At 47.7% G+C, this 26,217-nt stretch overlaps 2 protein-coding genes across 37 annotated transcripts in view; both read right to left on the bottom strand.

The window, feature by feature from the left end:
* The window catches only part of LOC119160802 (bromodomain-containing protein 3), a 329,355-nt gene that overhangs the window by 245,921 nt on the left and 57,217 nt on the right, over window positions 1–26,217 (bottom strand). For 16 of the 36 annotated variants that reach the window (XM_075881428.1, XM_075881432.1, XM_075881431.1 and 13 more), the window contains 19 exons: window positions 23,611–23,643; window positions 23,496–23,528; window positions 23,382–23,414; window positions 23,268–23,300; window positions 23,151–23,183; window positions 23,038–23,070; window positions 22,924–22,956; window positions 22,825–22,857; window positions 22,597–22,629; window positions 22,474–22,506; window positions 22,360–22,392; window positions 22,248–22,280; window positions 15,023–15,055; window positions 14,910–14,942; window positions 14,800–14,832; window positions 14,687–14,719; window positions 14,577–14,609; window positions 14,468–14,497; window positions 13,837–14,389 (listed from right to left, as the gene is read on the bottom strand). In XM_075881428.1, coding sequence (XP_075737543.1) covers window positions 13,837–14,389; window positions 14,468–14,497; window positions 14,577–14,609; window positions 14,687–14,719; window positions 14,800–14,832; window positions 14,910–14,942; window positions 15,023–15,055; window positions 22,248–22,280; window positions 22,360–22,392; window positions 22,474–22,506; window positions 22,597–22,629; window positions 22,825–22,857; window positions 22,924–22,956; window positions 23,038–23,070; window positions 23,151–23,183; window positions 23,268–23,300; window positions 23,382–23,414; window positions 23,496–23,528; window positions 23,611–23,643 — 1,144 coding nt within the window. The remainder of the gene's footprint in view (window positions 1–13,836; window positions 14,390–14,467; window positions 14,498–14,576; window positions 14,610–14,686; window positions 14,720–14,799; window positions 14,833–14,909; window positions 14,943–15,022; window positions 15,056–22,247; window positions 22,281–22,359; window positions 22,393–22,473; window positions 22,507–22,596; window positions 22,630–22,824; window positions 22,858–22,923; window positions 22,957–23,037; window positions 23,071–23,150; window positions 23,184–23,267; window positions 23,301–23,381; window positions 23,415–23,495; window positions 23,529–23,610; window positions 23,644–26,217) is intronic. The other 20 variants (XM_037413053.2, XM_037413054.2, XM_037413042.2 and 17 more) reach the window with 3 other exon arrangements.
* LOC142777119 (uncharacterized) lies at window positions 1,047–1,931 on the bottom strand. Its single transcript, XM_075881455.1, has one exon. It carries the CDS (start codon window positions 1,929–1,931, stop codon window positions 1,047–1,049), a length of 885 nt encoding a protein of 294 aa, XP_075737570.1.

Below are 26,217 nucleotides of genomic sequence, written 5' to 3'. Positions count from 1 at the left end.
CTACTACAGTGAAACATACCACGCGAGCGACCTATGAAACTAAGTCGCCGATGATTACTCTTGCATCGCTCGAAGACTACGCACAGTGCAATGACGAAGAATGCAAATGAGCGTAGCTGACGACCAATAAGATCCATACCATTTGTCGCGATAAGAAAACGGGCTACGTGAGCGAAGACTACGTTGAAACAGTACGCATGACCCAACATAAAGAATAAGTATGTATGTTTAATAGTTTCACAAGAATTTCAAAAATAACTAATGACTTTTAGCGGTCCCTTGAGATTCGTTGCATCAAGATGACACTGTATATTTCGACATCAAAGGGACACTAAAGGTACCTATTAAGTCGACGTTGATAGTTGAAATAGCGCTCCAGAAACCTCATAGTGTTACTGTTGTGCCAAGGAAGAGTTTAGTTTAAGAATAGACGCTCCTCGAAAAAAAAAAAATTCAATAATGAAGTTAGAGGGCTGAAATTTGCACAGTTGGTGTAAATTGAGCTCCTGTTATGATATATATAATCACTTTTTTTATAGCTACAGTAGTTCGATTTTTATAATATATTTTAGTGTGAAATAATGCCTTTCTTGTGCACACAATTTTTCTTAGTAATTACTATGCCAGAGCATTTTAAAACACACTCGGTAGTTCATTACAAGCCACAAAATGCTGATATCTAGGTGAAATAATTTTATCTGCATTTTCTTATTAACAAAAAAATTAATGAAAATTAGGATGTCATTCTCTTTTGTCTGTTGGCATTCTGTTTTCGAACTATAATAAATATGTTGTGAGACTAGACATATAAACAAGATTTCCGCACTCTATGCACCCCAAAGAACATCTGTGCAAAATTTCATTGGGATCCAAGAAGTAGAAGAGGCAAAAATTGTGTGCACAAACTTAAAAAATGAGCAAGAACACCAATTTGAGAAAAACTCAAATGAAAGTTTATTTGAACATTGGATGCCGAAATTCTTGCTGAAATTAAATCAAACTTGGTGTAAATGTACTTCAACATGTCTATTACTAGACTTGGAACACTAGAACACTCCTGCTGCATAAGTTTCGCCCTCACGGTTCTTGCGAACAGAGTCCTCGGTATGGGCTCGTTTCACCTGGCTGCGGCGATGGGACTTGGCTTCAGCAGTTAGCTTCACAGACATCTTCCGGATTCTTTTCTGATCACTTTCCAGGCTGAGTCTGACCAGCTGCTTTGAAGGAAGGATTCCCAGTTCTTCCAGCACTTTTTCGAAGCTGGAGTGGCCCCTGTTGAACCACAGCGCTGCAATGGCGGTGGCAGTCTCCACTGCAGTGCGTGATGCGAAACGACTCTTCGGACACAACATCCAAATCTTGCCATTCAAGGATTCAGCGGCGTTTTGTGTCTTCCCTTGCAAACAGTGGGCAAGCAGTTTGGCATCTGTCAAACGTTTATAAGTTGGCAGCAGTGCTTTGCCTTGTGCTTTGGTCAGGAGGGGTGTGTGTTCAGGAGCAGGTTCTCCCAGAGCTAGGGCTCTCTTTTGTTTGCACCATGACTCTTTCCCATCGGGGCAAAACTTGTGGCTGTTTGCCACATTGCTGGAGCACGAATGGAAATAAGAGGCCCAAATTGCACAGAACATGCCTCTTACGCTGCCCCGATTGCTGGTTATTGCGATCTGATAAAAGTTCTGCAGCCTTTGAATGGTCTTGTCACTGAGCTTCTGCCCACAGGGCAGTGGTGTTTTCAGCTTTCTAAGTGCAGTACCAAGACGTTTGGCAACATGGTTCGTGCAGTCTTCTTTCGTCACTGCCTTCGACCCATAAACCTGTGCTTCACAGACTGCAGCATATGCCTTGCTGTCGCCGTCGCTCAGAAATGTGGTGAACTGCATGTTATAGGACTGGGTCCTGCTCCAGATGCGTAGTGCAGCTTGTGTTTCCATGGCATGTGATGTGCAGTCCACATTTTCTTCACACACAGGAGAATGGAAGGCCTGCCATACTTCTTGCTCTTCGTTGTCAAGGGCTTTGTGGCTGCTACAGCTTTGGCAGTAGTTTGCCAACACTTCATAGTCCAGACAGAGGCCAGTGTACAACGAAATCGCAGTGCCAACACCATTGGGGCTCTTGTGCCGGCGCTTGTGCCGGCACAAGAGCCACAATGCCAAGTCCCATCAAACATGACAGCAACGTCAGTCCGATCAGTTTGTAGTGCGGTTATTTGTCTTGCTTCTGCTAGGTTGTCTGAGGCTGCTTTGGTGGCAGCAGTGTGCACTTTCTTGGCAATGTTGTAAAATGTCTTATGGTGAAGTGGCTTTGGTAAGCGAAGAATGCCACAAAACCTTGTCAGCTGGTCGTGTCCGACACCAATCGAACGTGCAGCAAGCACTACCTTCACATTGATGGCGAAACTATCGCGAGGGCTTCCACGGCACCGCTCCGCGTCGGACCCTTCACAGCCATTGGCACCAGTGCGTTCCGACGAATACACAGCCGAAACTGCTGCTGCTGGGCACGCCCCGTTTGTGCAACGGAGCTCTAGAAGGGAAGCAAGGCCCTTGCGCTTGCTTGCGACCTCCACCACCACAAGTTCGCATTTCCCGCACGTTCCGCACCCGGCGCTGCTCACGAGCCGGGTCAGCGCCTCAATTTCACAGAAAACGACGCCTGCGCCGGTCCCGCCGTCAGCAATCTCTTCATCTTGGAAGTTGAAAACGTCACTGATAAAATCAGACGCGCTTGCCTGTGCTGCGCTGGGAGGGGTGCTGCCATTTGGCTGGCGTAGGGGGCTTGCCGGGTCCGCCGCGCTCGTTGCTTTTCTTCGCTTCTGTTTTCGCTTTCCCTTGTACGGGCACGCCGTCCGGTACTTGTGGAGGCGAAAGTTACGCTTATTCTCGTCATTCATCACGGAAAACGTAGAGCAGAAAACAACGCTGACTAGACTAGTCCTAAGTGGCGATGCGATGCGAGCGGACACGAAACTGCTGGAGTGGCTCTGACAGCATGGCGGAAGCCAATGGCAGTCTTGGTTTCACGTCACGTGACAGCGGGAGCGCTCGGAAGACGCTTGGAAAAACGTTTTTATTATATTTTCACACGCAAATACGAAACTGACTGACGTAGCTGCCGAAAGAGAAAGGCTTTGTGCAATTTTTGCAAGTATCCACGATGGCGGCCGGCGCCCGTGCTTTGAGTAGCGGCAGTTCGAAAATGGCCAAAATGTGGCTGCATTCGTGATTTTTGTCGTCACCACGAGTCATTTAGACGCGTTTTTTTTTAAACTTGTTGCACAAATCTTGTTCTTATATTTTGCTGCATGAAACTAGGATGTTCAATGATAAAACACGCAAGAACAGAAAATCTAAAATTATAAAAATAATACCGATTTTCCGACCCGTGTTCCCCTTAAAATGAAATCACGTTTTTGTGGTTCAAATCAAGTTAGCGCACTTCAAGTTACCCACCTCAAGAAGCGCACTGACCTGACCAGCTCACGTCACTGTTGCCATGCACAATGTTGCCCGGTTTCACTGCTCTAGTAGCAGCAGACTGAAAGCAGCGAGAGCTATAGCAGCAACAACAATAGTGTCACGGTACAGCGTGAACCAAAGGCAGATAAACGTCGACACAGGGACTCTCAGCAGCCAAACAGCAAGATCGCCTTCTTTATCTTCAATCAGCCAGAGCTCCACTACCTGGTGTCCGCCAAATCCCCTTATCATCGTTTTGGTCCACCAGTACACACGCGTCATTTGCCCCCCCCCCTCTTAATGAGCATCGCCCCGATGCTAAACCAGTAGTGCAGTTTTTTTTTCTGTTCTTTAAGAAGTTTCTTGCGCAGTCACTACCTTTCATAAGGCTTCATGCGCACAACGTGGACTAGTTCTGGACGGTGCTGGCGAAGCCTCGTACTATGTGAATTGTCGGGGACGACCTCGTAGGTAACATCACTCAGTCGTCGCAGTACTAGATATGGCCCAAAGTATCTCCTTAGGAGTTTTTCAGAGAGTCCTCGTTTCCGTATGGGCGTCCAAACCCATACTCTGTCGCCGGTCTGGTAAACGACTGTTTTGCGGCGAGAATTGTAGCGGCTCGCGTCGTACTCTTGTTGTTGCTGGATTCGCAGGCGTGCTAGTTGTCTTGCTTCTTCCGCTCGTTCTGTAAACATCTTGGCGTCCGGTTCGATGTCGTCGCATTCGTGCGCTAGCATCGCATCCAACATGGTTCGTACTTCCCTTCCGTGAATTAGGCTGAACGGGGTCATCTGGGTTGTTTCTTGCTTGGCAGTGTTGTAAGCAAACGTGATATATGGCAAGATTTCGTCCCAATTTTTGTGCTCGACGTCTACGTACATAGAAAGCATGTCTTCAATTGTTTTGTTCAGACGCTCTGTAAGCCCGTTCGTTTGCGGGTGGTAGGCGGTGGTCTTACGATGGGTTGTTCCACTCAGCATGAGGACTTGTTCCAAAAGAGCTGCCGTAAATGCGGTTCCTCTGTCTGTGATTACGACGCTTGGTGCACCATGCCGCAGGACAACGTTCTCGATGAAAAATTGTGCCACCTCCGCTGCTGTACCTCTCTGGATAGCCTTTGTTTCAGCATAACGGGTAAGGTAATCAGTCGCGACAATAACCCAGCGGTTCCCAGCAGTAGAAGTAGGAAGTGGGCCCAAAATATCCATGCCAATCTGGTCGAATGGTGTTCTTGGGACCTGCACGGGCTGCAGGAGGCCAGCTGGTTTAGTCGGCGGTGACTTCCGTCGCTGGCAGTCGAGGCAAGTACGAACATGGTGTTTTACGGCTATGGTCAGTCTTGGCCAGAAGTAGCGCTGCCGTACTCTGGCCAACGTTCTTGTGTAACCTAAGTGGCCTGAAGTCACCTCGCTATGGCATGCTTCGAGTACTTCGGAGCGAAGGGCTGCTGGGATGACGAGCAAATAAGCAGATCCTGTCGAAGAGAAGTTTCTTTTGTATAGTACTCCGCTCCGTAAGCAAAATGATGACAGCGCTCTTACGAAAACAGTTGGTGCCTTCTGAGATCTTCCCTCCAGGTAATTAATTAGGGCATGTAACTCAGGGTCGCCACGTTGTTGCTGTGCAATAGCGGTTGAGTCAAGCACGCCGAGAAATGCTGTTTCCTCCTCATCGGATAGAGTTGCCGATTCAATGGGTGAGCGGGATAGACAGTCAGCGTCCATGTGGCGCTTTCCTGACTTGTATACGACAGTCATGTCGTACTCCTGCAGCCTGAGACTCCAACGCGCTAACCTCCCGGTAGGATCTTTAAGATTTGTCAACCAACACAGTGAGTGGTGGTCGCTGATGACTTTGAAAGGGCGGCCGTATAAATACGGACGAAATTTTGTGACCGCCCATACCACGGCGAGGCATTCTTTCTCAGTCGTGGAGTAATTGGTCTCGGCGCGTGTTAGTGTTCGGCTTGCATAGGCGATTACTCTTTCTGTGCCCTCTTGCAGCTGCACAAGCACAGCTCCCAAACCAATATTGCTGGCATCAGTGTGTAGCATCGTTGGCGCTTTCTCATCAAAGTGGGCAAGCACTGGAGGCGTCTGTAGTCGCTGGCGGAGGTTCTTAAAAGCAGCTTCCTCTTCGTTGCTCCATTGGAAAGCAACGTCTTCTCTCGTGAGGTGGGTCAACGGTGATGCGATGCGTGCGAAGTCTGCGATGAATCGCCTATAATACGCACATAGTCCGAGAAATCGTCTGACAGCCTTCTTATCAGTCGGCACCGGGAACTGTGCAACAGCTGCGATCTTTTCAGGATCAGGACGAACGCCTGCGTGACTGACAACGTGGCCAAGAAATTGCAGCTCTTCATAGCAAAAGTGGCACTTTTCAGGCTTCAACGTCAAGCCCGCAGACCGTATGGCTTGTAAAACTGCCTCAAGTCTTTTAAGGTGCTGGTCAAACGTTGCGGCGAAAACTACGACATCATCAAGGTAGACCAAGCAGGTTTTCCACTTTAACCCAGAAAGTACGGTATCCATAAGTCTTTGAAAGGTAGCAGGCGCTGAACATAAACCAAAGGGCAAGACTTTAAATTCATATAAGCCATCTGGTGTCACAAAAGCAGTCTTCTCGCGGTCTCTTGGGTCTACCTCGATTTGCCAATACCCACTCCTTAAGTCCATCGATGAAAAGTAACGAGCATGTCGAAGTCTGTCGAGAGAGTCATCTATACGAGGAAGTGGATACACGTCTCTCTTTGTCACCTGATTGAGTTTTCGGTAATCTACACAGAAGCGCAGGCTGCCATCTTTTTTTCTAACGAGGACTACAGGTGACGCCCAGGGGCTTTTTGAGGGCTGAATGACGTCATCTTCTAGCATTTTGTCGACTTGCTCTTGGATCACTTCGCGTTCCTTTGCAGCCACGCGATAGGGGTTTTGGTGAATTGGTCTCACCATGTCCTCGGTAATGATTCGATGCTTGGTGAGAGGCGTGCGGCCAACTCTTGATGTTGTCGAAAAACAGTCTTTGAATTCGGCCAGTAGCTCAAAAAGCCTCTTTCGCTCGTTCTTAGGCAAAGCAGTGCTAACGTCAAGGACTGGTGTCGAATCAAGTTTTGGTGCCTCGTCGACTACTGCCAAGCAGCCTTCTGCGTCTGTGATATCGTCGAAGTAAGCGACGGCCATGCCTTTTGGAAGGTGCCGGCGCTCATCACTAAAATTTGTCAGAAGCAAGTCCGTGCGTCCAGCGGCGACACTGACGATACCTCTTGCGACGGAAATGCGGTGTGTGAAAAGGAGCGAGGTTATTCGATCTGCTACTCCTTCGCCGTCAAACTGGACAGCGGCTGCCACAGAAACAAGCGTGCATGACCGAGGAGGGAGAATTACATCGTCATCAGTTAGACGCAATCGGTTTGGTCGCGCCTGTGTACAATCAGGTGCGCCCAAACTGTTGCGGAATGTAATCAAACTGTCTGGGATATTGATGACGGCGCCGTACTCTCGTAAGAAGTCCATACCAATAATTAGATCCTTGCAGCATGCGGCGAGAACGACGAACGACGCAACGAAAGAAGAACCTCCTATGTCAATTCTCGCTGTACATCTTCCAGAGGGCATCAATAACTGACCACCTGCCGTCCTTATTTGAGGGCCTGTCCACGGTGTCTTCACTTTCTTGAGGCGGATGGCGAGGTCCTGACTGATGATAGAAAAGTCGGCACCGGTGTCGACTAAGGCTGTTACTTTCTGGCCGTCAAGAAAAACACTCAGGTCAGCGGTCACAATGTCGTCGCTCTCACGTCTTGTCGGATTTGCAGCGTCGTGTAATGGGGGCTTTTCGTCGTCATCTTCATGGCCTGCAACCTTACCCCCGGAGGTCGCCGCCCTCAGTTTCCCCGTCGCGGGCTGGGTGACCTTCTTGCGTTAAGGTCTGCGGAGGTACGTCGGTGTGACGAAGGTGAATAAGCAGGAGAAGGAGAGCGGGATTGACGTCCCAAACCTGGCTGGCGGGTAGGTATTGCTTCCTCGTCAGAAGTACGGTATTCGTAAAAGTGAGAACGGGCTCCATGGAAAGAGGCGTCCTCCCGGCGTGGTATGTATTCTTCGTTCGCCCGTCGATCGTCAGACCATGTTCGAAAAGGGCGGAACGGATCACTGCGGTGCCAGCAATGACGGGCAATATGACCTGCACCTCCGCAGTTAAAGCATAGTGGACGTCGATCGATTGTGCGCCATGCGTCTGTTCTTCGGAGGGGTGGACGTCTGAACCTCCCTTCTTGCGACGATGTCCATGGTGCTGCTGTGGACGCCTGGTGGTACGTCGGTTGGCTTGGCGGTCGGCTCAAGGTCTGCTCTTGCCGTGGTGACGTAGGGGCCGTCGGCACTGGGTGATATGGCGGCGATGTACCAGATGGTGAACGTCGCAGAGCATCGGCATAGCTCATGGGACGGTGCTCGTCACCAGGACCAGTGGTAGAAAATGCGTGGCGGATTTCGTCGCGTACCAGTTCAACGACGGACGCAACGGGGGTTTGAGCAACTGGATTTCGGAACTTTTGCAGTTCTTCGCGAACTATCTCCCTAATGAGGTCTCGCAGGGAGCTTTGATCCTCAGGTATGGCGGCAGCATTGATTGGGGTGCTGCTAGACATTCGATGATACTGCCGGCATCGTTGATGGAGCGCCCGCTCGATAGCCGTAGCCTCCTTGATGAAGTCAACTACGGTACTTGGAGGGTGGCGCAGTAGCCCGGCGAAAAGTTGCTCCTTAACGCCGCGCATGAGGTAGGTCAACTTCCTATCTTCACTCATGTTCGGGTCAGCTCGACGAAAAAGACGAGTCATATCTTCAGCGAACATAGTCACGCTTTCATTAGGTTGTTGAACCCGTAGCTCCAACAGCTGCTGCGCACGGTCGCGTCGATCGACATTGGTGAACGTATCGACAAGCTGTTGTCGGAAGTCGCCCCAAGTTAACAGACTGGGTTCTCTGTTCTCATACCAAATTTTCGCACCGCCGTCAAGGTAGAAATAGGTGCGTGAGAGCTTTTCTTGTTCAGGCCACAGATTAATCTTGGCGACACGCTCATAGTGCTCAAGCCAGTCGTCCACGTCTTCATGTGCGCCGCCACTAAAGTGATAGGGAACCAGCGGTTGAAAGATGGTTACCTGTGAAGGCTGTGTTGGCGGGGGGCCTTGGGGCGCCGGTTGCGGACTGGTGTTGGCCATTTGGAGAGGTAATCGGCACTTGCGAGGTTCCGTGGAAGGCGTGAACTCTGGAGCGAGGCCTACCAGCCGCCGACTGAACCGGTGCACGGGAGTTGCAATGGGTGACAATGCGTCCGAGCTAGATGAACGGCTCCCAGTGGGAGTATGGAGCATTAGGTAGGGTTGCGTCCCAGCACTTCCACCAGTGTCACGGTACAGCGTGAACCAAAGGCAGATAAACGTCGACACAGGGACTCTCAGCAGCCAAACAGCAAGATCGCCTTCTTTATCTTCAATCAGCCAGAGCTCCACTACCTGGTGTCCGCCAAATCCCCTTATCATCGTTTTGGTCCACCAGTACACACGCGTCAATAGCCTCCAAGATGGCGGGCGCATGCGCCCACCCTCGAAGGCCATAGCAGATATTTTCGGTTCAACTGCACCCCACTAGGTGGCACAGCATGTCCAGCGTAACTACGCAATTGAATTTTTCAACCACTTGCGCCATTCGTCATAGTAACGCCCGGCGGTTCTTGTTTCCATGAATCAAACAGAAACGAATAAGCCGCAGTTTATTGTATCTCTGGATGCACGGAAGGTTCTTTATTTAGTGCAGCTACATCGATTACTAGTGATTAATTGTAGGCGGCCCGTCTGATGTCATAGAGATCATTTTAGGAATGTCTGACTAAAGCGCTTGTGTTCTTATGCATTTGCCTATATTTCTCGGCGAGTAGGGCACTGTTGTTGATAACGTTGTTTTAGATGTTGTCATACACTGAGCTTTCTCTCCGACGTAAACTGTAAGTGCACTAAGCCATAAAGGGACTTTAGTGTCCCTTTATGGCTGACTGCATTTATGAATGCATGCCGTTGTTTGCTTCAGGCTTATTGATTGAATTACAGTCAAGCCCACTTATAACGAACCTGGGTCTGACGCGGCATTCGTTTGCTGTATCCTGAAGTTCGTAGTAAATTAAACACGGCTTTTAAGAAAGTTGCGAATAAAAACACACTTTTTTGCCCCAAAAAGTCCATGATGCACATCTTTTGAGAGCAGAAGCGATAAGGGCGGCCTCGAGTTCATTTAAAACGGCAGGGTGCTCGTTCGCTGAGGCCCGTGGCATAACCTGCATGAAGCACTGGCTCCAAAGTTTCGTCGTTCTCGCAATCCGATTCCTCCAAATAGCTCTCACCCAAATTTGTGCCCAAATTTGTGCACGGTTCCGCAGTGTCGGCATCATCATTGGCCGTAATTAAACCATCGCAATAGATGTCCCACCTGCTCTCCCAGGTCAGAGTCGACGACGCGCTACCACAAATCGCTACAGGAGATCCTGTTCCGAAGCTTCAGGCTATGCATCGGGCCAGACGTCGACGAAGTCGGCCTCGCAAGAACAGTTTCGCACGCGTGTAGCCGTCGCCGCCGGCCACGGAATATGCACCATCTCCACAGGTGAATACAGAGACCCCCGAATCAGCAAGTTGGCTGCCCGGTGGTCAAGAGCTATGAGGAAGTGCTCCGCAATGTGGCACTTAACGTGCGGATTACGCACAAGCCAAACGGTCACACTTTCGGCGTTTCGTTCAGAGGCAGAAAGAAGCGTGCAAGTCCTCCCTCTGCCATCCTGAAAACACATGCACACCAAGAGCGAGCAAGACGCGTACACGCGACACAAATGCCAGAATGCGTGGAACAGATCTTGGCCCGTTTCTAGTCAGAAAGCGAAACTAATTAGAGCGAGCGTGGCTAGCGTCGCGGAGCGGTGGAGACGTGCGAAGGTGTGTGATGAAGAGAGGAGAGCACATTTGCGAGAGAAGAAGGGCAAGGAGTTGCGATAGTGAAGAGAGTGGAGGATGCCGCGGGAGGACGACCTTGAAAACCAGAACACAAGGGAACGAGGCAGGTTGGGTAGCTTGCTTGAAAGGTCCGTGTAAGGCACAACGTAGAAAAAATTGAAAGAGTGCCTGCGCGCGCAGAAGTAAAAACACTGCCGCCTGGATTGGTGCGCACGGCGGTGTTCAAAGAATCGGTAGCCGTGGTCAAAAAATTGTTTTGTTGCGCCAGCACATTTGCGTGGCCTCACCAGCTTCGTTATTTCGTGATTTGTTCCGCGCAAATTAACAGCCATTTTCGTGCTTTCAAACGCTTGCGGAGAGCATGCTGAGCGAGAACAAGTCCTAAACACAAAACGAATCGCAAATTATCAGAGTCGGTGGGGTGCACGCGCGAGCACTAGACGCAAACGATCGGACACACTCGGTGGCCGACAATGTTGGCAAATGGTCTGGTCACTCCAGGCCGGCGACGCCAATGACAGTACCAGCGATTAAAAACAGGGTAGATGGCCAACCGGTCTACGACAGATCGGTGGCAGTGTGAAAACATGGGCCTCGTCTGGCGATGAGGGGTGTTCAGAGTAGCGAGAGGGGGGGGGGGGGGGGGGCAAAAGACGGAAAGGTGCGTAACAAAAAGCGGTCGGGGAGAGCGGAAACTGAAGGGGTGAGGAGGCAGGGTCAACGTTTAATAATAAGAATGTATGGGCACCTCGCCAATGCCTGATCGGTGGTAGAAAGAGGTTTCCCGGGATGTCGGCAGAGCGCCGACTCTGTTCACTGTAACCGATCAGCGGTGCTCGGAGACGTTCGTTATGAGTGAGATTTTGTGCCATTGAACCAATGTATATTTTCATGGTCACGCAGATATTGTTCGTTTTAAGGGGGGACACGGGTCTTAAAAGGCCGAAAATAGCGAAAAAAATCGACTTTTTGAACTTGACATTTTCGGAATCTGCAACTATTTTTGGACTTATCTGAGAAGTTTCTAGCTTCTCACGTCATTACTTCTGGCACAAAATCAATTTATAACACCCCTGTGAGATAAATCTGAGCACAAATAACAGCTAAAGTAGCGCTTTCTCCACACCGAACCGTTGCCGTTATACAAAGAAACCTCGTTAAAACGTAGTTGGCCAGATCTCGGAAAAAGTACGTACTTAACCGAAACAGCGTCAGGTCGCTCACTTACCTGTCAAAAAAAAAAAAAAAAAGACTTTCAAGGAGTGCGATGAAAGAACAAAAACCGTGCAGTAATTTATTAACTTCGCGTGGCAAAGTCTGTAATCTTCAATTGACGACGCAGAGGCCTAGCAGCAATGACAGCGGCCTCAAACTCACTTATGCTGTGAGCCAGCTTTTCCGCCAGCCCCCTCTTCTCGGCAAATACCCGCATGACGCTGACGCAATGCGCAGCTTCGGCCACTGTCGGACTTGGATCCCCCGTGCTGTCGCTTTCCATGTCGTCCTCATCACTATCATTAAGCGACACTTCGACAAACGAGGCAAGAATGGCTTCGTCGGACATGTCCGGAGATGTGTGCACATCGCTGTCTGTGTCTCTGAAGTCCCAATGCGCAGCGCGCTTATCTCCGATGCGTTCTTTGCCCTGTGAATGGGGGTGGGTGGGCGGGGAGGAGGGTTGATGCTTGTGCACGCAAGCTTATCTTTCGGTGGGGAGAATCGTGTGCTTTCGGCTTTCACTGGAACCATTGCGTTAGTTGCCGGGGCCCACAAAGTATCTTTGGTCTATGCGAAAACAGCACGCTTTTCATACACAGCAAGGTATAACTGGGACACTTGTTAGTTTGTACTCATCCGTACCTGTGATCATGTATCGACCATCACTTTTTTTTTTTTTTTAAACGGCGTGTTACGCGTCGAGCGGTAAACGCTGTGCATTTCGATCGGCTTGTCGTTCTCAGTGTGACATTACAAGTTGTTGCTGTCGCATTCATTGCTTTGCCGCAAGGGCGAAGCAATGAATGCGATGAAACTGCGACTTTTTTTACGTATTTACTGCCTTTAGTCTACCGCTGCGTGCCCTCGGAGCTCGTAGATTGCTATCCGCAACGGCGATGTTTTGTGCGGCGGTTGCGGCAAATGGTAGTTCCTTTTTTAATCCCCGTGCTCTTCACAGCGCACACGCCTTCAAAACAAAGTCGTTTTATGCCGTCTACGATTGCATCTGCCGCGGTTTTGTCCACAGGGTTTGTGGAAATCAGCGTTGCTTTGACTGGTGAGCGTTGGACGCATGCACACTTTCGGGACTCTGTCAGTTACGTCGTCGCCATATATGATCGCATCAGAAGCGACCACGGTTTCGTCGACAGCGGTTGTGGCAACGACAATCATGCACACTATAACAGACAGTGCGTGCACCGGTCGCACGTGTACTTCCGAAGCTTCGAGAACGCTGCTCTTGGCCTTCGTTCGACGATTTCCGCACTAGCGTTCGTATCACCCGCCGCGACAAGGAAACATGTTCAGAACATTCGAATTTAGGCCCGATAAACAAAGTAGAATTTCGCTGAGGAATTTCACGAATTCGTATCTGCCGCGGTTTTGCACCACTGAGATTTTAACAAAGTAGAATTTCGCTGAGGAATTTCACGAATTCGTATCTGCCGCGGTTTTGCACCACTGAGATTCTACTATACGTTTAAATGAACGCCTCTTAAACTCATTCATAATAATATGGGGTAAGTCCGAAAAGCCTGGAATGAATTGAGCTGCTTTTTTGTCAAAGCGGCCGCATCACGCACAAAAATTTCGATTTCTAGGAGATTTTCGTGACAACCGTACAAACGGAAGAATGGTCCAAATCCGGGAGACTTGGCAGGTATGCAAAATGCATTATGTCCAATGGCCACCGAGTGGGGGTTCGACTTTACTACTTTTAAAACGAAACTACTGTTTAAGCAGGTACAGTTTAACAAGGTTTTACTGTACACACACAAGCGCCCACAGTGCCCCATCACTTTGTACACCATAGTTGCAACACAAAGCCAATGCAGCCAACGTAACGCTCAATGCACGGGCCTGCCATAAATGATGTGAACAGTGGTTACTTATACACGAAAAAGTGGGTGCATTTTTTTTTTTTTTTCCTGGTCCATCGTTTAAAAGCTCGGCACCAATTTGAACAGGGCCAAAGAAACATCACAGAAGGATGGCAGCCGTCTCCTAGTCCATGTTTAACTTAGTGTTGTGTTTTTATGGGTGGATCAGTACTAGTCGTTTGGGTCTGTACTAACCATGGGTGGATCTGCAAGTCATTTTTTCAGGGCCCTATAGGAGGACTGCACACGACCAAAGTAAAGGGGAGCTCACCTTTTGCCCTGGATGTGGAGGCCTTTGCCCCACCAGTTTTGCCTTTTTTTCCCTTGGCCTGTCCCACCCGAGGTGGAGGCAAAGGCAGGTCCGTCTCCTCTTTGGGCATCTCCGTTATCTTGGTCAGGAAGAGCTTTTCCAGGGCCTGAGCCATGAGCACCACATCCTCGCCAGGCTTGTTGTACACGTAGCAGTTGGTGAACATAGTCTTGAAGTCCTCAATGCACTCCTGTGCCGAGGAGTAGTAGCAGTGCTCCAGCCGTTTCTTGATGGTGCCCAGATCCATTGGATGCCGGATAATGCGGTGGTAGTCGGGCAAGTTCAGCTTCACCGTGTCCACGGGCTGCTGGAACGGCCAGGCAAACTGATGCTTCCACAGAGCCTTCATCACCACTTTGAGCAAGTGCTGCAGCTGGTTGGTGGTCCGCTGCCGCCGCGAGGCCGGTGGAAGAAATGGAGGCTGAACCACCCCGTTGATAGGCTCCAGGATGGGCTCCTCCCGGGCTGCAGCACCGCTGCTGCTGCTACTGTTGCAGTTTGGCTCTGTCCCACTCTGCGACGTAGGACCAACGATTAAGAGACTACTTTCCAGATGTCTGAAAGCAATACTTAAAACACATCAAATGCTTACCAGTCTTCGGTTTCGTTTTTCAAGGGTGGCCTGAAAGCAGCCAAAATATACACCAACGCTCTACTATACACCTTTAAAAAGGACACACATATTCTCGGCATCTCCTTACCGAATTGGAGATCTGCCTGCGCTTTTCAGGCGTCTGAAAACGTACCCAGAATTATGCCTATACCATACTACAAATACTTAGCTAAAGGCGTATTATAAGCTTCACCTTACCGATTTGGGAATCTGCCTGTGCTTTTCAGGCATCTGAGACATACCCAGAATATATGCCAATACCACGTTAGAAACATTTAACAGGTGCACGCGTATTCTCAGCACCATCTTACCGATTTGGCGATCTGCCTGTGCTTTTCAGGCGTCTGAAAACGTACCCAGGATATATGCCAATGCCCTACTACAAAGATTTAAAAAGGAAACACTATCAGCATCTCCTTACCGATTTGGGGATCTGCCTGTGCTTTTCAGGCATCTGAAACGTGCCCAGAATATATGCCTATAACATACTACAAATATTTAACAGGTAAACGCGTATTCTCAACACCATCTTACCGATTTGGGGTTCTGCCTGTGCTTTTCAGGAATCTGCAAACGTACCCAGAATATATGCCAATACCATACTAAAAAGAGTTAAAAGCACGGGCGCAACAGTCGAAATAGAATTCGGAGAAATGGAGCAGCAAAATGTTACTTTTGGAGCACAAAAGCCAAACTTGGAGCAGTTCACAGAGGAAAAAACACCAATTCTTTATCCTGAAAGACCAGATTTGTAGAAGTATGAAAAAAAAGTATATAAAAATTCACAAGCTTTTCTACAATCTCTAAATCCTACAGCGTGAATATGAACACTGCGATTTCAACAGAAATAGTATTTTGAACCAGACCACTCTACAAACAATCATAAAGTGCACATTGGCATTTGCCCAGTCTGCAAATCCATTGAAAATGTGTCTCAATAATTGCCAGTAACTTTTTTAGATGTCATCGCTCATATTAGTACTCACAATTATGTGGTGTATACATGCATGAGTAATTGAAAAAACTGCTACGTCCCATAACTGGTACTGTGGCGTATACATGCATGAGTAATTGAAAAAACTGTGCTACGTCCCATGACTGGTGCCAACAGCCCCTTCCAAATCTCAAATTGCTTTGCCGCAGGCCAAACGAGTAGTGCGGCGAAGGTGGCTTACGTGGCGCTCTGCACGGGTTAAAACAAGGCCAAGAGACTGTGAAACCGCTTCACCCCCCCCCCCCCCCTCCCCATCTCCCCTTTTATCTTGAAAACAAAGTTAGCTTTAAGGCACAACTTTTCAGCTCACTCGCAAGGCGCGTTTCACTAGATAAAGTTAACACCACAACCCGCCCATTGGCCCGGCAACAGCACCACATATTTACTGTACGTGTCATTGCTATGGCAACCGACGAAGTCGCCAGCAAAGCCGGCGTTCACAGCACGTCAAATTTGTTCACGCGCAATAACAGCGACATACACTTCCAACCTTAGTTCCTAACATGTCGTAACCGCGTTTGCTGACCCACCAAGTGTTCCTGGCTACGACAACGCTTTTTGTCAAGTTGTGTCGTCCCGCCGATAGATGTTCACAGCAGTCAGTGGACCAATAGACGCGCAGCATTGTTACTTTATCTGAGCGATCGCGTTTTGCAAGTGTCCTGAGGAAACCGTGGTTTAGGGCTAGGGTCTGCACGCCTGGATTGACGGATGACACAAACTACAGGTGGCCAAACGTGGCTTCCATTTCTGGCTGAAATAAGCGCAATAGAGAAAATTTTGAGGCTAATCAGGCATTATGGAGCAGCATGGTGCAATTTCGGCAAATCTCTTGATTTTGGCACCGCTCGACGCAAAAAATGGGGAATGGTATCAAATTTGCCGCAATCGGCGCAGTTGTTGCACCCCTGCAAAGGTAAACGCTTATTGGCAGCATCCCTTTACCGATATTGGGATCTGCCTGTGCTTTTCGGGCATCTGCAAACGTACCCAGAATATATGCCAATATCATACTACAAAGATTTCAAAAGAGAACCGCATCTTCTCAGCATCTTCTTACCGATTCAAGGCTCTGCCCGCGCTTTTCAGGAGTCTGAAAACATACCCAGAATATATGCCAATACCATTCTACAAAGATTTAAAAGGTTTGGTTTTTGTGGTACATAGGCAGCTTAGGCCATCATGCACCAAACGCATGGTATGATTCTTTTAAAATGTTGGGATGCCTCGCCGAGTCCTTGCCTAGGCAAGAGCCTTGAGGATACCAACCAGGTCTAAAAAAAAAAGAAATCTCGATCGTCTTCTCAAAAGTGGGAAGCCCTACGAGGTGTTCCTGTGTATTTAAACGATGCAGTGTATAAGTTTAGAGTTTGTCTAAAACTCCTGCTTCTTTTAGGAAGCTAGAAACTTCCGAGTTAACAAGCGCGTCTTCACTTAAAAGCAGTGCAGGATGTTGACTGTAAAATACGATAAAATGTTTTATCCGTAATTCTTCTAGTTTCGTGCACGACATTAAAATATGATTTACAGATAGCTTGCCTCCGCATTTCGGACACTGAGGTTTGTCCTCTTTTGCTAGTAAGTAATTGTGGGTGAGGTGTGTGTGTCCAATGCGTAAACGACATAAAACTACTTCTATGAACCGTTCCTGGTGTGAGCAGGACTTCCATTCCTCTAAGGTAAGTTTCACTAGGTGGAGCTTATTTTCTGTTTCTGAGTGCCATCTAGCCTGACATGCGTTTCCGAGTTTGTGGTGTACTGATTTTACGACATCTTTGTAGGGAATGCCAACGTTCTTTATTTCTTTACATCGCGCTTTTGCTGCATCTGCTTTCTTGTTTCCACAGATTCCGACGTGGCTCGGTACCCAGCAAAGCTTTATGCAGTGTCCCTGTTCTATAACTGTTATTATGTTGTGTAGGATGTCGCCTATCATTGGTACACACGCATTTCTCGGATGAAGGGCTCTTAGTACACTTAATGAGTCTGTGTATATTATACTTTTCTCGATGTTTTCATTTTTGATTTTTTTCACCGCTATTGATACAGCGTAGCATTCTGCGGTAAATACGGATGCACATTGCAGTAACCGAACTGTATGTTCCCAGTGATTGTGTACTGCCGCACTTCCAACATATCGTGTCGATTTGGAACCATCGGTGTAAAATGCTGTGTCTCGCATATTTTGCCTGAATTGCTAGAAATTCTTGTAGTATATGCTCATGCGGAGTTTCCTTTTTTTAAAATTGAGTCAGCGTGAAGTCGCACACAGAGGGGAGGCAGTACCAAGGAGGGAGTGCATTGGGTCTCTCAGCAATCATCGGCAACGTGTCCTTTATATTTAAGTCTCGGCACGTCTCTTCAAATCTGAGGAGGAGCGGCCTAATTGCTTGGGGTTTGTTAAGAAAAATTGTTCTGGATGGGCATTGATCGAATCTTTAGAACATATGAGCATGATTATTCTGTCTCCCAGTGATGGTTCATTTGCTTCTGCATACACTTTTTATAGGTGACGTTCTAAATGCACCGGTTGCGAGGCGCAGACCTTGATTGTGTACCGGGATCCAGCTGTTTCAGATACGATTTTCTCGCTGATCCATATACTATACTACCATAATCTAGGAAGGATCGTACAACAGAGCGGTAAATTTGTAGTAGGCCAGTCTTATCTGAACCCCAGCGTTTGCGTGACAGAACCTTCAGTATGTTCAGAGATTGGGATGCTTTTTTCTTTAACGCTTTTATGTGTGGAAGGAATGTAAGCCTTTTATCAAATACTATACCCAAAGACTTGTGTTCTTTCATTACTGGTAATTCCGTTTTCGTAAGGTAGGGTCTGTCTGTATACCTCGTTTGAGAGAGAAGACAACGGCCACAGTTTTTTGTGCAGAAAAGCGGAAACCGTTTCTGTCTGCCCATATTGTTGGTCTGTTAATCGCTAACTGCACTTGTCTTTCACATGTCGATGCGTTGCAGGATGTGCTAGCTATTTGGAGGTCGTCGACGTAGAGTGAGTACATAATGGACTTGTGTATTACTTTGCCGATCGAGTTCATTTTTATGACAAATAGTGTTGTGCTTAGAATGCACCCTTGGGGTACTCCATTTTCTTGAGTGAAACTTTTCGATAGAGTTGAACCTAGGCGTACCTAGAATGAACGGTTAGACAGAAAGTCTTTGAGGCAGTTCAACATCCTTTCGCAGATTCCTAGCTCAGCCAGGTCCTGGAGGATTCCGAACCTCCAGGTGATGTCGAATGCCCTTTCTAAGTAAAAAAAAGACGGCCGGACAATTTTGTTTGTGCATGAAGGCTTCACGGACAGTGTGTTCGAGTCGTACTAGGTGATCGGTTGTGCAGCATGATTTTTTAAAACCGCACTGATGAATATCGAGGAGTTTTCGTGATTCTAAGACAAATGACAGCCTAATATTAACAACACTTTTGAAGGACTTTGCGAGACAGCTGGTGAGAGCTATCGATCGGTCTGTAGCTACTAGCACTGGTTGGTGGCTTTCCCGGTTTCAAAAAAGGGATGATGATGGCCTTCTTCCAGGCTTCAGGTAATTTTCCGGATATCCAAACTTGGTTGAAGAATGTTAAAAGTATTTTACGGCGCGTTCGGAGAGGGGCTAACATTTGGTAGTGTATCTCATCGGGTCCCAGTGCAGTTTTCTTGCCTGCTGTCAATCCTGTGCATATTTCTTGATAGGTAATTAAGCAGTTGTATGGTTCTTTTGTGTTTCCTCTTGTTGGAAGTGTTTGTGTTTCAGAAATGATTATGTATAGTGTGACGAGCTGGAAACAGCACAGAAGAATTCACCTAGAATATTCGCCTGTTCTTCAATACTTGTCTGTACGCCAGGAGGCGTCAGCAACGATACAGTGAACGAAGAAAACTTGTAGTCAATCTTCCGGACCCGTTCCCACATTACCTTTGATGTGGTGGTGCTGTTTATGGAAGAGATGTACTTTTGCCACGATGCTTTTTCAGCGTTGCGCCGAATGTATCTGGCCTTGGCTCTAGCTTTTTTTTAAAACTTACAAAGTTTTCCGGTGTTGGGTACCTGCAAAAGGTCCCCCAGGCTTTATTTTGCTTCTTTTTAGCTTCTCTTCATTCGCATGTATACCATGTTTTGCGATTTTCTTTTGCGAGTCCAGATGTCTGAGGGATAGATAGCCGGGCAGCTGTTACGATGCAGTTATTAATTCATTCGTTTTGTTCATCTATGTTGAGTCCTGTTTCTAGTTTTTCCAGGCAAGCCTTTTCTTGGAATAGGGCCCAGTCGGCTAAATGTAGCTTCCAACGTCATGGTTTTTGATGAATGACTTGAGGTGGTGTTGTTTGGCTGATTAGTATGGGCAGATGGTCGCTTCCATATGGGTCGTTCAGTACATACCACTTAAAATCCATAAAAAGAGAGGATGAACAAAATGATAAGTCTATTCAGCTCATTTTTCTTGAGCTAGGAGAGCAGTAGGTTGCTTTTCCTGTATTAAGTAGGCATATTATGTTATTGCTCAATAAAAAAATTTTCATTTTGTCCTCTAGTGTCAGTTTTTTCACTACCCCAAAAAACGGAGTGTGCATTAAAATCTCCAACTACCAAAAATGGCTCTGGCAGCTGTTCTATAAGGTGTTCTAAATCAGAAATGTATATTTTAAGATGTGTCTCCAAGTATGCGCTGCACAATGTAATCGATTTCAATGTGTGTATGGTGGCCGCCACGGCTTCTATTCTGGTTGTAAGTTTGTGTTCTCGCGCTGGTACTCCGCTCTTGACTATAATTGCAACACCACCCGAGAGCCTACTTGCCTGCTCTCGGTCGTGCCAGAATACACTGTAGTTTTTAAAGATGTTTTTATGTTTAGGACCTAGATTAGTTTCTTGTAAACACAAGGCTACAGGTGAGAAAGTAGCTAGTATGTCCTTTATGTTGTTCAAGTTATGTAGGAGTCCCCTGCAGTTCCAGTGTATAAAAGCCATGTTGTATGTTACGGGTAGTGTAAAACTTAAGTTTTCTTATCAGGCCCAGTGATTCTGGGTTTGTCTTTTTTTTTTTTCGATCTAAGGAGTCCCGCTGTCGTTCTAACGTCGAAGGTCCAGGACTACCCTGACTTGTGTCCATCGCATCGCCTGACACGATGGACGACCGTCCTGATTGCACGGATTTCTCGTTTAGCCTTGCCGCATGGAGAGAGGCTGTGAGGCTCGCTGACCCTAGGGTTCGCACAGCCCGAGTTTGAGGTAGTGGTGCAGCGGGAGCTGCGTCCACTTTGGGCGCTGGGTGCCCTGCCCTGACGTCACTAGGTGTGCCCTGAGCAGGCGCTGAAGGCCGCTGTGTTGCCGCGCCCTGTTGCAGCACAACGGAGTAGCTTCTGCTTTTCATCAACGAAAGACGCTTCCGCGCTTCTCTGAAGCTGATGTTTTCCTTAACTTTGAGACTAACAATGCTTTTTTTCTTGTTTCCATATTGGGCAAGCACGCAAGTACGATGACTACCCTCACAGTTCACACAGTGGTGTGGTTCGACTTCGCAATTTTTGGAAGTGTGTTCGTGAGAGGCACACTTAGCACATGTGTTTTGGCCTCTGCAGCTCTGCGAGCCGTGGCCGTATCGTTGTCATTTAAAGAAGCGTCGCAGGTTTGGTATGTATTGGCGTAGTTTGAGTTTGGTGTATCCAACCTCCACAGTTTCTGGTAGTATGCTCGATGCGATAGTGAGAAACGAAGTGCTTTGTTTGTATTTCCTTTTTTTCTCGTTTGATTTTTATTCTATACACACTTGTGACATTTTGGTCCTTCAGTTCATCCAGGTGTTCTTCTTCACTTACATATTTGAGGCCATCATCAGAAATGACGCCTCGGACAGTGTTTAGTGATTGGTGAGGTGTAATAGACACTGGAATGTCTTCGAAGGCAGTGATTTTTGAAAGGTTCTCATACTGGTGCTTGTACAGTACTTCCAAAAGAAGGTCACCATTGGCTAGTTTCTTGATTTTACACCCTTGCCCTAAGGTGTCGGTTAGGGTTCTGGATGCTTTGAAAGGGGAGACATGTCTCGCTGTTCTTTCTGCGTGCTCGCTGTGAATCACATGGAATCTTGGGAATGTGCATTGGTTGTTGGTGAAAAATTTGTGTTACATCGGTGCGCGTCCTCTTTTGAGGGTGGCGATCAGGTGAAAAGACTAGAGAGTCCATCTAGTTTGTGTGTGCTTCAGTTGCAGTAGCAGCCATCCACCATGGAGCCCAACGAGGGGACGGGACAAGGTCTCACGTGCAAGACCTGCCCACGCCAGCTGTATACCACGACTATAACCGAATATGGCTTAACTCAGGGTGGTAAGCCACACAAGGTTAATGCCACCAGAGAAGATGGAAGCAAATAGAAGAGAGGAGTAGACAGGACAGACAAAAAGTGAGGAGAAAGACGAAGATGTAGGGAGACAGAGATAGGAAAAGGCGACTGCCGATTTCCCCTGGGTGGGTCAGCTCAGGGGTGCCGTCTACGTGAAGCCGGGGCCAAAGGGGTGTGTTGCCTCTGCCAGGGAGCCTTGAAGGTCCAATCACCTGGCGTCAGCTCAACCCCCAAGATCCCCTTTTCCCCGGACACAGCAAAGCCACGCACGACTAGGCGTGGGAGGGAGTAGAAAGTCCCCCCTTTAGCTCGGGTCCGCGGTGTCGCTACACACCAAACGCCTACTTGCGCAGGCGCCCCTGCGGGCAGATTTAAACGGAAAACACTTATTCTCAGCATCTCCTTACCGATTTGGGGATCTGCCTGTGCTTTTGATGTGCCTGAAAACGTATCCAGAATTTATGCCAATACCATACTACAAAGGTCTAAAAGGGAAAGACATTCTCAGCATCTTCTTACCGATTTGGGGATCTGCCCGTGTTTTTCGGACGACTGAAAACGTACCCAAAATATGTGCTAATACCATACTACAAAACTTTAAAAGGAAAACACTTATTCTCAGCATCACCTTACCGATTTGGGGATTTGACCATGCTTTTCGGGCGTCTGAAAACATACCCAGGATATATGGCAATACCATATTACAAAGCTTTAAAAGCTTTAAAGGGGAAACGTTTATTCTCAGCATCACCTTACCGATTTAGGGATCTGCCCGTGCTTCTCAGGCGTCTGAAAACATATCCAGAATATATGCCAATACCATACTACAAAGGTATAAAAGGGAAATGCTCATTCTCAGCATTTTCTTATTGATTTGGGGATCTGCTTGTGCTTTTCAGGCGTCTGAAAACGTACCCAGACTATGTGCCAATACTATACTACATAAGTTTAAAAGGGAAAGGAATATTCTCAGTATTTCCTTACCCCTTTGGGCATTTGCCCGTGCTTTTCAGGTGTCTGAAAACGTACCCAGCATATATGCTAATACTATACTACAAATGCTTATTCTCAGCATCATCTTACCCCTTTGGGGATTTGCCCGTGCTTTTCAGGCGTCTGAAAACGTACCCAGAATATATGCCAATACCATACTACAGAGCTTTAAAAGGGAAACGCTTATTCTCAGCATCATCTTACCGATTTGGGGATCTGCATGTGCTTTTCAGTCATCTGAAAATGTACCCAGAATATATGCCAATACCATAATACAAAGGCTTAAAAGGAAAACGAATATCTCAGTATTTCCTTACCCCTTTGGGGATTTGCCCGTTCTTTTCAGGCATCTGAAAACGTACCCAGAATATATGCCAATATCATACTACTACAAATCTTTAGAAGAGAAACGCTTATTCTCAGCATCATCTTACCAATTTAGGGATCTGCCTGTGCTTTTCAGGCGTCTGAAAACGTACCCAGAATATATGCCAATACCATACTAGAAAGATTTAAAAGGAAAACATTTATTCTCGGCATCTCCTTACCCATTTGGGGATCTGCCTGTGCTTTTGAGGTGTCTGAAAACGTACCCAGAATATATGGCAATACCATACTACAAGAATTTAAAAGAGGAACGCATATTCTCAGCATCTCCTTACCCATTTAGGGATCTGCCAGTGCTTTTCAGGTGTCTGAAAACGCACCCAGAATATGTAACAATACCATAAAAGAAAGATTTTAAAAAGCAAACGCGTATTCTGGACTGCTTCTTACCCATTTGGGGCACGGCCTGCGCTTTTCAGGTGTCTGAAAACGTACCCAAACAGTTTATGAGCAGCTCTAGAAATCACTGGCCATACACGACTATTGGATGGACGTTAAGTATTTGGCGCCACACCACTCATACTTATGGCACGCTTAGGGAGATCAAACACAACTAAGCACCAGTATGGGTGGAATAAACAGTAGGGTTTGAGTTGACTCTTCAGCTTTCCAAGAAAAGTTTTTGCTTTAAAGATCACTTGACTTGGCTACATGACAACATTATCAAGAATAACACGAGTGTCTATCTTTCTGAAGGTTTAGAAAGCGGTGCACCAGTGCTCACATTGATTCCGGTAAGAATAAATCATACGTAGACATAAATATACACGTGGACACCTGCATATTTCACATTCACATGCACAGCACCACAAAACAACAAAAATACCTTAGGCTGTAAAGGCAAGAGGCAAGCAAATAGAAAAAATTTATTAACTAATAGCGAGCTGAACCCAAGTTTGTTCTAAAAAAACATGCAGAGTTGCCTCGTGCGCTAAAATTTTAAAAATGCTTACACCAAGTTTGTTCTAAAAAAACATGCAGAGTTGCCTCGTGCGCTAAAATTTTAAAAATGCTTACACTATAACCTCGTTACAACGGATCTACATTCATCAGACAATTAGATACTACATACTAATTGCGGTCTTATGCCAACCTCCCTATTTCTTCCAGTGATTGAGCTTTGTTTTACTCTGGATCCTGGTACAACAGAGATTCGATTATAATTGACTCCTTTACTATGGACCTACCAAATTCAGCAACTTTCAACTTTAAACACCGCTTTGCATACTTCGGGACAGGAATAGTGCCGCGGATATCGACATACAAACTTAAGAATGAAGGCTGCCCCTCTCCGGTCTGTTAATAATTAGTCATGCCTAGCTAAAGCGACGCAAAATTGGCACGCAGCATGCTTGATGATTCGGCGTGTTGGGGCACTGGCGTGCAAAATTGCTGGCCATTGCAACCGGTGATCAGTGCATGGTGAGTATGGCTGGGGTCCGCTACCAAAGTGCAAGATACCTATTCGCTGTGCAAAGAAGCCAGCAGCCGATGTGATTTGTTGCTTGCGACGAAGCACATTACGGCTTCTTCACTTTCGCATATGCGCTAGCATGACAATCTTGCCCGCCAAGTTCAGGGCAGAATTAAGCCTTGTGGCGACTTCGAGCAGAAAGCGCGGCTGTGATGTGCATCACCGCAGTGCCCAATGTTTCAAAATACGACAAGCTCAATGGTGTGTACAAAAATCTGTCCCGCAGTGGTCTTCGTCACGAGGTCCAAAGCGCTGATAAGCGGAAACTTCCCGCCAACGAGACCACGCTATGGCGCATGTGCGATGTTCATGACAAGTAGGGCGCGCGATCGTAATCTGAGACTGAACTTCCGCTTGCAGCTGCCTTACCCATTAAAATGATGAATGTCATGCATAGCTCGGAAAACGCATCGTCAGCGCTAAGCACGAGACGCTCGCCCCGGACATTGTCGCTGCTTTCGCTGGCTAGGCCTACGCTCCTACCTCGTCTGAAATAACAGTTTTGACTGTCTCAATTCTTCATTTGGTAGAGTTTGCTGGGTCTCCTCGCAATCCTGGAGTTACGAAGCCGGACTCGACCTGCCGCTATGACCACTGCATCTGCCACAAGTCCTCCGCCTATGGCTCCCCAGGCCATCGTGTGCTCCGGCACGGTCCGTCAGCGGGACCCTTTCATATTCAGCAGCACGAACGATCACGACGTGGACGACTGGCTGGCTACCTACGAACTCATGTCTTAAACAAATGGGACGAAGTCACGAGACTGGCCACCGTCGGCATTTACCTCAGTGGTATTGCCCACTTGTGGCTGCGGAACCACGAAGCCGACGTTCCAACCTGGACAGCGTTCAAGACAAAGTTCAGCGAAGTATTCGGCCGTCCTGCTGTCCGCAAACTTCGTGCGGAGCAGCGCCTTCAGTCAAGATCTCAACTGCATGGTGAGAATTTCACCAGTTACATAGAAGACGTCATTGACTTGTGCAAACGCGTCGATGCGAACATGACAGAAGTGGACCGCATCAAGCATATTCTTAAGGGTATTGACAAGGACGCATTCCAGATGCTCATTTCAAAAAGCCCGGCTACTGTCGCTCCACTTACAGAGCTCTGCCAAAGCTATGATGAGCTCCGCCGGCAATGTCTCGTCACCCGCCGTGCTGTCCCACATCAGGAATCGATGTCCGGCTTAACTTCCTTGCAAGATCCCGTCCTCCTCTTGCAGATCAAATATTTTGTGCGCGAAGAAGTTGCCCGCCAACTGTCACCCATCTCGGCCTTCTGGAGCACAGTGCACCGCTTAGCCCTACACTACGGACTATTATACAAGACCAAGTGTCTGAGGTCCTTCCTCCGCAGCTGGTGCCACCAGTTAATGCACCATTGATGTATGCCGAAGCAGCAGCACGACCACGACCACAAACATTCCGAGCGCCGCCTCCGCTGCCTGCTCCTGTTTATGGCGCCCAGCCGCCACGACCTCCAGTCCACCGAGTCCCTAATCCATGCCGCACTGTCGACAACCG

The sequence above is a fragment of the Rhipicephalus microplus genome, chromosome X (assembly GCF_043290135.1).
Source record: "Rhipicephalus microplus isolate Deutch F79 chromosome X, USDA_Rmic, whole genome shotgun sequence".
NCBI lineage: Eukaryota > Metazoa > Arthropoda > Arachnida > Ixodida > Ixodidae > Rhipicephalus > Rhipicephalus microplus.
Note: the sequence above shows the minus strand (reverse complement) of the source record. Positions and strands in the feature narration are given on the sequence as shown.